This window comes from Cynara cardunculus (genome assembly GCF_001531365.2).
Source record: "Cynara cardunculus var. scolymus isolate 2C chromosome LG 12, CcrdV1, whole genome shotgun sequence".
NCBI lineage: Eukaryota > Viridiplantae > Streptophyta > Magnoliopsida > Asterales > Asteraceae > Cynara > Cynara cardunculus.
The window spans coordinates 329463-340425 of NC_037539.1; the positions used below are offsets into that span (position 1 = coordinate 329463).

At 31.4% G+C, this 10963-nt stretch overlaps 3 protein-coding genes across 3 annotated transcripts; 1 reads left to right on the forward strand and 2 right to left on the reverse strand.

Moving 5' to 3' along the window:
* Positions 1-1110: 1110 nt before the first annotated feature.
* LOC112523586 lies at positions 1111-5007 on the forward strand. Its single transcript, XM_025133254.1, has 2 exons — positions 1111-1868; positions 4570-5007. Exons 1-2 carry the CDS (start codon positions 1472-1474, stop codon positions 4584-4586), a joined length of 414 nt encoding a protein of 137 aa, XP_024989022.1. The 5' UTR covers positions 1111-1471; the 3' UTR covers positions 4587-5007.
* Positions 5008-6075: 1068 nt separating this feature from the next.
* LOC112523610 lies at positions 6076-6658 on the reverse strand. The gene is made up of 2 exons (XM_025133278.1): positions 6217-6658; positions 6076-6172 (listed from the first exon to the last, which is right to left on the reverse strand). Exon 1 carries the CDS (start codon positions 6468-6470, stop codon positions 6261-6263), a length of 210 nt encoding a protein of 69 aa, XP_024989046.1. The 5' UTR covers positions 6471-6658; the 3' UTR covers positions 6076-6172; positions 6217-6260.
* A 3259-nt stretch (positions 6659-9917) lies between these two features.
* On the reverse strand, positions 9918-10297 carry LOC112523611. Its single transcript, XM_025133279.1, has one exon. The coding sequence runs from the start codon at positions 10248-10250 to the stop codon at positions 10041-10043; it is 210 nt and encodes a 69-aa protein (XP_024989047.1). The 5' UTR covers positions 10251-10297; the 3' UTR covers positions 9918-10040.
* Positions 10298-10963: the final 666 nt, after the last annotated feature.

Below are 10963 nucleotides of genomic sequence, written 5' to 3' on the forward strand. Positions count from 1 at the left end.
TCGTGCTGCTAGGCGAAGCAGTGGAATTATATTCATTTACTTATAATCTAAAGTTTAATTTAATAAAACCTACCAAATTAAATTATACAAAATATAAGTATTTTTTATGAACTTAAATTTATAATATAAAATTAGGGATCGTTAAACCTTAAATAATAATCGAAAATAAAGGGTTGTTTTCAAATATCTTTAGCTTGTCACCTTCCATCTTTTAGACCGCTTTATGTCCATCAATTGACGTATTGTGGTCAATTTAGTCATTTCATACTAATCCTCTTTTTTCCCAAGAGCATCTATGATGTATGTTTTTTATTTAATAAGAACTTTGATGATTTGTAACAATTACAAGTTATTTGGTTTTATATAATACAATAGACTAAATTTGGTCCCTAAAACAAAATGTCTAGACTTATGGTTCATAACTTTTCATTTTCATAACACCAATGGTCCATCCACTTATCGCCATTAACTAGCAACCTTTATGAAGGACTTATATATTTGAATAACTATCAGGACCAAAAGTATAATCTACTCAAAAAGAAATTCTTATACACATGTTTTTTCTAATTTTTCGTCAGAAAATATTTTATATGTAAAATCACAAATCAAATTCTTCAAATAAAGTGCATATCAAATATAAATCTTTATGTTCAAATCGATAAGTCTTTCATAAAAATTACTAACTGACGTGACGTGGTTAAGTGAAAGGACCATAAGTTTTATTAAAAAAAATTAAATCTGAAATTTAAATAAACCAAAAAACCCCACTATAATTCACTCTAATAATTATAATTATTGATGTTAAAAAATGAAAGAAACTAAAAAATAGAGTCGAATTATTATTATTATTATTATTATTATTATTATGAAGTTTTAGGAGACTTCTTATTTTAATAAGTTAAAAGATGATGACATAGGTATTAGGTAGTGAAAAAAATGAGGTTTTTGTATGAATCCCACGAGTCTACACGAAACGGTTGGTCATCCTGACCCGAAGGCAGATAAGGTTCCACGTCATGTTTCCCAAATCCGACGCATCGTCCGGCGCGTTTACCCCCACGCGCTCTCCACCATTTTTCATTTTTTCTAATTACCATTTTATCTTCTTGTTCATCGTCATTTCAGATTATATATAATACTATAACATAACCTTTTGAAGATATCTGGAAATCTGTGTCAAGGATTTCACATGAATTCTGGTCAAAATCGAACCAACAGATGCCAAAGCTTCTGATGTTTCTATCGTCTGTGTTTTGAACATTGATTGCACCACAGAAGCAAGACAATTCTCCAGTTCAAATGATTTGGATGTCGAAATTTTGAAAAAATAACAAGGAAATTCAACAAAATCGTGTTGGATTTTATCCGATTGCCTCGATTTTAGCAAAATTCAGAGACTCTGTGTTTCGTTTTCTAGAGGTGTATTTATTGACTTTTGTTTCTTGTTCTTCGTCTTGGATAACAAATTATTATGGTTCTGGATCTAAACGATATGATGAGGAGAGAGCATCGGCAAGATCAACAATCTAGGGTTTTCTATGAGCTATCGGCTTTGATTTTGAACCTACTGCGGTATCCTCCTACGCCGATCCAATTCTCTGACGAGGTGTCCACGTCTTCCCGGAGGCAGCAGCCTCAACGGCCTCCGCTAACGCAGATAACGCCGGCCGGATTTGCATCCTTGCTATTGGGGATATCATTGTCTCTTATGCTGTGTGGATCCATAACCTTCTTCATAGGGTTCCTACTAATGCCTTGGGTGCTTGGCTTGGTTATGGTGTTTTATGTGGTTGGGATTGTTTCGAGTTTAGCGATGCTCGGTCGCGCCATTTTTTTTCATACTCTTTCTCCTAAGAAGGGCGTTCCTGGTATGACAATTACTTTTTGCATTAAGCTTCAGCATCTCCAATTTTTATGTGCTTAAGATCAGTAAACTTTACTAGAATCATGTTCTAGATACTCCAACATCATTTCATCCATGAAGTTAAGTATAGAATAGGCTATGACATGCTCATGGAGTTTCTGAAATTGGATATAATCTACACCTGTATGGATCATGTCTAACATCTATCGAAAATCATAGGATTTAATGAGTGAAATAATTTAGAGATTCGGTTCCATCATGCAGACTTTCGAAGTCCTAAGACGTTAATTTGGTTAGTGGTTACTCAGAAAGTGATGTCGTTCCTTTTATTGCTTGTATGTAGGTATTATTTTTTCTTTGGGATCAGAGCTTAATCCTATACCTTGGTGTTCTGTTTGGAAATGAATAGAAGTTTTTAGCTTATGGGATTGTGATTATTGAAGCAGTCGATGCTAATTAAATAATTCCTGATTCTGCCAACTGAGAATGTGTATTTGAATTTGTCATATAGATCTTAATACGATTAGTATTTCTAAGTTATGAATATGTTGGTGCATGAATTTAAGGATAACGTTTGTTGGAAGAAGTACTTGGGTCTAAAAGATTGCTTCCACGGCTCCACCTATTCTTAGCTTTTGCATTAATGGCAAATTTAGTTCCTGACAAGGAATTGCATTCATTTCTAATTAATCTTTCTCCGTCTCCTTTGAACACATAGCAACTCTGAACTTTGTAATACACGCTGTGTAAGCGTAGTATGTCGAAGGGTTGAGTTGGTGTTGATGAATGCATGAGTGCCCAGTTGCTTTACGAACATTGTATGATTTCAACTTTTTTTCTAACGGGTCAAAGTAATGGTGGGCCTTTTATTTCATTTGTTTTTTTTCTCCTCAGCTATTATATTGACAGTTAGAAGCATGTTGTAAATCTGTGGTGGAATTCTATGGTTTGGTTTTGATCACCTTCTTTTCTTTCAGTAGTCTGTTTGTTGATATCACACATGTTGTGGACTTTTGTATAGAAGGTACAGTTAGGAAGTGCCAATTTGGTTTCAAACCAGAATGATTTACTGGTTAAGTAGTTCCCTTGAGCTCAAGAAGTTTATATCAAGATAGAACAAATATTAGATTTTCCATGTAGTACATTGATTACTTCACTCTTCTTATATGTCCATTGCAAGAGGGAGGGGGCTGTGTACCTCTTTTCCTTTATGGTTTGTATGTTATTTATTTATCCAAATTCTATATATTTTGGGACTGCTTTATATTCATATTCCTTTTTATTCTATGACAAAATTAACAAGAAAGTAACCACTTTCTCACTTGCCATAAATAGTGTACATGCCTTTAACATCAGTCCACTACTGCGCTTTCAACTGGTTATCATATGTAGGATGAATAATATTGCAGCAAAGAATACTTGTACTGCCCCTCCAAAAAAAAGGAAAAAAGAAACCCTTTTCTCCATTGAGTTATTTGTTGATGGAATGATGTAGTGGGGCATCTGATGAGCTGTACTAATGGATAGAGAATAGATACTGCATAAGCTTGGTGAATTCTTAAATGTCATTTTCGTCATTGACTACATAAATGGTTGCTTCTGGCTTTTGCTGTCAGTAATTCCTTATTTTCTTTCTTGATACTTGAGGGTCATGAGTTGTTGGTCAGATTTTGTCTTATAGTTGGATGTGGTTTATTCCAATTGACGCCAGTTGAGCATTTTGATGGTGAACGGAATGCATGGGATGTGGGGCACGTTTCCGTTCCTTTGTCTTCATTAAGTGTCCAAAATCAAGTCTAGGCTCTTCTTACACCATATAAATGTGATGTGAGTTGGACCCACTAAACAAATTGGCAAAAAGGAAGGGAGCCTAAAAGTCATCATAATTTGGAGTTTGGACCCACTAATAAACTGGCAACAGAAAATTGAGCCTAATCCTATAAGGAAATAAGGGATATAAAGATATCTATGGTTATTTAGTTATTATTATGCAGAGCTTCTTCCATAAAAAATGGCTAGAAATGCTAAAGAAAAACACCAGTTTTCATCTTCTTATACACCCATTGCATAAATAGGGATGTTCCAATCTTTTTGGAGGTATTATTACACTTACAGCTTTTTAATACACTGTAAAATGAGATAACAAAGATACATACCTATATATATACAAATTGCAGAGGCGATGATTGATAAGGCGTATTACTTTTATCTTTTGATAGAAATTAGAGAGGCACTAAGGTGGGTTATAGTTTTACATTCGTTGATGGAAGGCCCTAAACATTGTAATTTTGGAGCCTTATTCAAAATTACATATTTAACATGCTAAAGAGCGGTCTTGTGCATAAATTACTGATTGTAGTTGAGAAAAAAACCCTTTTTGTAACCATCATTTCGAAATTCAAGGACTAATTCGTGCACCATCTTTCTATGAATTGACTTATGATTTGCTTCCTACTTGCAACAACCCCCTTATATAGATAGAAAAGTAGATTTTTGAGCTCCTTACGAGCTCAAAGTTATCTGCCTACCAATAACTTCCATAATAATTTTAAATTGGATTAGAAGTTATTAGGTCAGTCCGTTGCTTTGGGCTTGGTATGCTAGTAACTTCTCATTTAATTTATAATCCACGTTTATTTCCATATTATATTGAAAAGCTATGGAATTGTTGTCTGATGCTTTACGTTACTTCTTTTTCGTTGCAGCGTGGAAACTGTTGTGAACGACAGCTAGAGACCCATTGAACTACACATAGTACGTAAGTTGTTTCAACGAGGTGATGCTTTCTTGCCGCAAGAAAAAAAAAACAGTAGTGTTACTGAAGTTTCGAAATGTGGGAAAAAAGGTTGCTTATAAAGATATTACTGCAAACTGTGCATAAATGGATATCTGTTTAAGGTTTTCATGTAGAATTTTAGTAGAGCAAATGGAAAGCTTATTTTCCGTTTGTTCAAAGAAAGTGAAGGTGTCCTGGAAAACAAGTCTTTTCTTCACAATATGGATATGACCAAATTGTTTCTTTGGGTACCCTTTAAATACGTGTAATTCGCTCACTTCTTTTTCTTTTTGTGTTTTATATGGATTATTTCTTTTGTATAAAGCAGGTGCACTAATCAAGAAACTTATAGGCCAAGTGTTTGTTATATGGGTTTTGGTTTTGCTACTGAGAGTGCATTTTCAATGAATTTTTTAAAATGGAGAAAATTGATATCTTTTTATAGTTTTTTATTAGTTCTAATAAATTCTTTAAAACTTCAAAGGGTTTTTGGTCTAACAGTATTGTAGTCTTTACTCTTCTAAAAGGGTAAAGGTTTAAATCTCACAAAATGTAAGAAGGGTGTGTGAGTTTATTTATTTTATTTGTCAGTATATAAATATTTATATACTTCAAAAAAAATATATATATATATATATATATATATATATATTTCAAAAAAAAATCTTGATAAGAGAAGCTTAAAAATATATTATTCATTGATGAGTTAATTTTATTATCATTATATATAATAATATTTATTTGACATTTTATTGGCTATCAAATTTATTAAACGATGTAAAGTTAAACGATGAATATTATTTTTTATTGTTTCATTGATGAGTTAATTTTATTATCATTATATATAATAATATTTATTTGACATTTTATTGGCTATCAAATTTATTAAATATTTAATTTATGAAAATTGAATGCAATGTTTTTGCAGATTCCGGTCTTCATTTTAGTTTTTGAAGAATATAGAATTGTTATGAGAAAAAATTAAAATGAATAAAAATAAAATGGTATGAGTGATTTAAAAACTGATTTTTTATTTTGATAATTATTGAAATTAATTGTTTAATAGAGAAAAATAATTATTTATACTAAAATTATAAAAAAATTTAAAATAGAAAAAACTTTTAGAATTGAATGTAATTTTTTTTTTTTGAAAATTTTAAATTTTAATTTTATATTTTTTTTTAGAGAATGTATTTGAGGTTGTTTATTTAAAATAATTTATTTTTTTATAAATTTTTTTATTAATTTATTATAAATTAGAAAGATTTAATTTATTTAAAAAAATTTATTTAATTTAATTTAATATTAATATAGACTGTTTAATAAAATAATCAGAAGTGTTTATTATCAATACCAAGAAATCCATAAGTTATTTTTATAATCACACCATAACACCCCCTATATAGATAAAGAAGGCTAAAATCATTCACAGTTTACCAAAATTACAACCATAATCATCATAATATTTCTTCTATCAAATCAACAATTCAACATAATTCACAACAAAAAACCAGAAATCGAAAGAACAAATTGAACAACAAATTTGAACAGAAAACTAAGTATTGAACAACAAATTCGAACAGAAAACTAAGTGTTTTATGATTGTGGGTAGACAGGTAGCTATCCGGTGTAGATATGAACGCCGATGGCGATAAGGAAGATCGTAACGAGACCGAAGTAGATGACGGTGTGAACAAGTATCGAGAGTCCACTTGTTTGCATATTTCCGAACTCCACCACTCTGTTCCGCCCTGGAATCTGCAACAACAATCCCGGCGACAATAATACGAACAACACCACCGCTATAACTACCGGTCCCCAATCCGCCATTTATGATGAATCTCTAGATCTCGATCTGCTTCCAATTAACAGTATGTGATCTGATATGAGATTTTTCTATGTGCATGATTATATAGCCATTGATGATGAATTAAATTAATGGGTAGGAAGAAGGTTTAGGAGACGCAAAGAATAAAAGATTGTGTATGTGTGATGAAGATGGTAAAGCAAAAGTAGGCACGTGGCGGGAGCTTACGTCGCTCATTCACCGACTTCTTTATCCCTCTTGTGCCGTCCAAATCCTTCGTCACTCAAAATTCATGAAAAATATTTTATTTATTTAGACAAAAAATCACAACCCAAAATTTCATATGGAATTCGTCTTTAAAGACATCAACTAAACCACACGTCAAAGACAAAAAAAATGAAAGAAGAGTCAATTTTGGTCTATGTGGTATGTTGTAAATAATACCTTTTGTCTTTGTAGTTTCGAAATTACAAGATGGTCATGAGATTTGTAAAAACGTCTGAATTTGATCTCTTCGTCTAACGATTGATAAAAGTTTCCCAAGATAATTTTCGTCTTTTTATCAATCTCTTAGTTTTTTACCCAAACAAAAACGATTTTATGATTTTGGTTCTTGTGGTTTTTGATTTGATAAATAACAAAAAGACGATAAAAAGACGAAAATGCCCCCTATTTAGAGAAAAATTTTCATAACTGTTAGAGGTAGAAACTAAATTCAAGCATTTTCACAAACCCGGATTATAATTTCAAAACTGTAAAGGGTATTATTACAAAACCACATAGACCAAATATGTAATTTAAAATTTAAAGATTCAAGAATTGTGTGTTTATATGATTTTTTGGATGATACGCTTTTTAATTTTTAAAAACCTACCAAATCCGAAGATGGGCTTATTTCGTCAGCCCATGGGCCTAATATTGTATATTCATCAGCCCAATCATTGTTTGGAGTATTTTTATGAAAAGATCACACCAAGTTGATTACCGTAAATCTCAAACTGGCCTCACACAAAGCCTGTCCCTTAAGGGCCACATGTGAGGAGCCATTTCGTGAGCTGACTTGGCGGCTAAGGCAAGCAGAGGAATTCAAACCTACATCCTGTGGGATTTGAACCTTAATTTGTTTTGTATTTGAATAGTGTCATCATGTCCTTTTGCTGACCAGATACACAGAAGACCAATCATTTTAAAAAGAGAAAATTGTTTGGTTCAAAAAGCTCATTGATTAGGGAGACTCATAGGTGTTGGTACTTGATACTGATGATCAAAAGAATTACGACAAAACAGATAAGATATTAGGTTTAAGTGACAAAATGGACTTGGAAAACTACAATAGACAAAATGGAGTCATTGTGATTTATAGATCAATGTAATTATATTAAGTTATTAATTATTTGTCATATATATATATATATATATATATATATCGGTGAAAATAAGAGTTAAAATGAGAAGCGTAAGAAGTGATCTCCACTATTGGATACACATTAGGATGAGATGCACCGCGATGCGCCAGATCAATCCCGTATTAAGCACGATTAATGAGTGGGTTTGAGATTAAATGTGATCAAGGGTCCAGATCTTTTCTTACGTTTATTACTTTAACTCTTATTCTCACACGATTCTTCATTTATCAACTTATAGTTCATCTTTAAAAAAGATAAACATGACTTACATGTCTTTATTTGGCATATATATATATATATATATATATATATATATATATATATATATCAACTTAGAGTTCATCTATAAACAAGATAAATGTGACGTACATGTTCTATATGGCATCTATATATCTCAGCTTAGACTTCATCTAACCAAAGGCATACACGATGCAATCAAGGTTCGTACCAAGTATATACATATGGTAAACAAAAAGATTGATCTTGATTCAGATAACGTCTTGTGAGCTGTTGACTTTTGACTTAATAGACATAATGATATATAAAGTTTATTTGTTCATCCACACATGGTCTTTTTGTATGGCTTAGTCATTTAAATCTCAATTTGGCTTAATTGACTCAAGCCTCCCCCTTCCTTAATGATTAAGTCATTTTATACCAAAAACATCATTTGCCCTAAACACTCACTTTTGTTACATGATTTTGGTTTTGTCTGTTTTTATGTTAGGGGATTAAAATGGGATCTTTTTTAATTCAAATTTCGACACAAAATAAACACCAAATTTGTCAATCTAGACTCTTGCTTGATATATATATAACATACAAGGGAAAAAATAATCTAGGAATTCAGATAAATGCCTTAATTTATACAGAGAAATAAAAAACCAAAATTCTATCAAACCCTTGTATTTCTTTAAGGATATAATTTCGTAACCGTATTAATGATTTTCTTAAAATGTCAAACAAGATAAATACCAAGTAATTGTAAAGTGACTCCTTTTTATGCCATGAACACTCGTAATGGGAAGTGATTCATCTCAAAAGCAAGCAATAATTCATGATCTCACCAAGTAATTACTCATGTAAAGTTGCCCTCCTAAGGAAATAAATTATATTCAGGGTTGTTTGTTTATTTTTTAATAGTTTTATTAGGAGAAAGTTTTTGAATTGTTAAGAGATGAATCTTGTTTGACAAAGGAAAAAAAATATGTCTCTTAATGGTTCTAATATCCTCTGAATAATTTTGTATCTTGGGCATCCCTTAACCATTAAGCGCCCTAATTTCATTATAAACAATTACCAAACAAATGTATTTCATTTTGTACTATATCATGAGAGCCTCTTAATCATTCTGACCACTTAATCATTCGGCATCAAACCATTCGGCAACTGTCAAACTGTCCCTTGTATTACATGTAACTAATTAATTATATATTTTTAGAAGATATAAGAAATAGACAAAACTTGAAAAAAAAACCCATATAAATAGATTTCAGAGAATGTTTAAATGTGTAAACATAAGGCGATGACGGTATGTAAATTCATATTCATCCGTTGTGGTTTTAGTCAAATTTCATTGTTTCGAGGGATATTTTAAGTTTTTTGTTGTTATTGATTTTAATAGACTTTTGATTTGCCGTAAAAGATTTAATGCGAAGTTATATGCAATATTCATTTAAAAATCATTACATTTTTCTATGATTTTCATGTTTTGGTCTAGATTGCATCGACTAACCCTTGGATAATCACGAATGAGCTGAAGTCATTGCAGGTGAACTTCAATATCCACAAGAGCATTGACGGCAACATCTAGATTCGAACCCAGGGAAGATGAGTGTTTGCACTACATTTCCCTTAGGTTTAATTAGTGCCCCACAACACAAAATATTCTTGTTATAACATTTACATCAAAACACATAATATTTTAAGAATTCAAATTTTTTTATATCCATTAATAACTTACAATTACTGTTTTATGAGTTTTATCTTTGAAAAACGAGACAAGAATCCCAGATGTTTAAAAATATAATATAGATATTTGAAATCCAACACCACCAGTCATATGGATTACAAGTCGAAACAACCAAATAAACATATTTAAAGCGACAATTTTCAAGGTATAAATAGGTTTACAAACCATAAATTAAACCTCAAAGTTAGGATTTAGGAATACAACGAACAACGAATTTAACCAAGATAAAGATGGATTCTAACGGCGAATGAGAAGAGGCAAATGATAGCAAAGTAGATCAATGTATGAACCATTATGGCGACGCCACTAGTCTGAAAACAACAAAATTCCACACACCGACCTCGTCCTGGCAACTGAAACAGCAACCCTGGCGATAACAACGCAAACAACAGAACTGACACAAAAATTGGGCCCCAATCCGACATCTCGCTCAAAATTATGATTATTGATTGTCTATTTTCCGACAACGGTGGTGGTGGTGGTGGTGGTGGTGGTGGTGGTGATGGTGCATGAGAGAGTGAGAATTATGTGGGGGATATATATACATGCAAAACGTGGGAGGGAAACTTGGGTGAGAAGCAAAAAAAGGTGTTTAGTGGACCAAGTCACTGAGTCGCATACAAAGGGCTTTTTTTCTTTTAATATGCATGGAAATCAATAAATCATCCATATGATTGGTTTTATTTGGTCTAAATACATCTGAAAGATATACTCCAATTCTATAAAGTTAGATGGATCGAACTTTCGATATCATGATGATGATGAACAACATCATGTCGACTTGTTTTTTTATATAAAGCTAAAATTTAATTAATTTTATAATCATATATGTTGAGATAATAGTTATAGACACTATGATATAACAAGATATAAAGCTCTATTATAAAATAAGTTATGATTTGAGGAAAAAGAAATTACAATAATTTGTAATTTTATAAATATAGGATTAGGTTCACGTGAACAAGTCTGTTTTCATGAAACACGATTTTTACGCTTGAAACTTCACAGCAAAAACACTGTGAAGTTTTAAGTGTAAAAATCGTATCTTATGAAAATAGTCTTATCTCACATGATCTCAAGTGTATATATATATATATATATATATATATATATATATATATATATATATATATATATA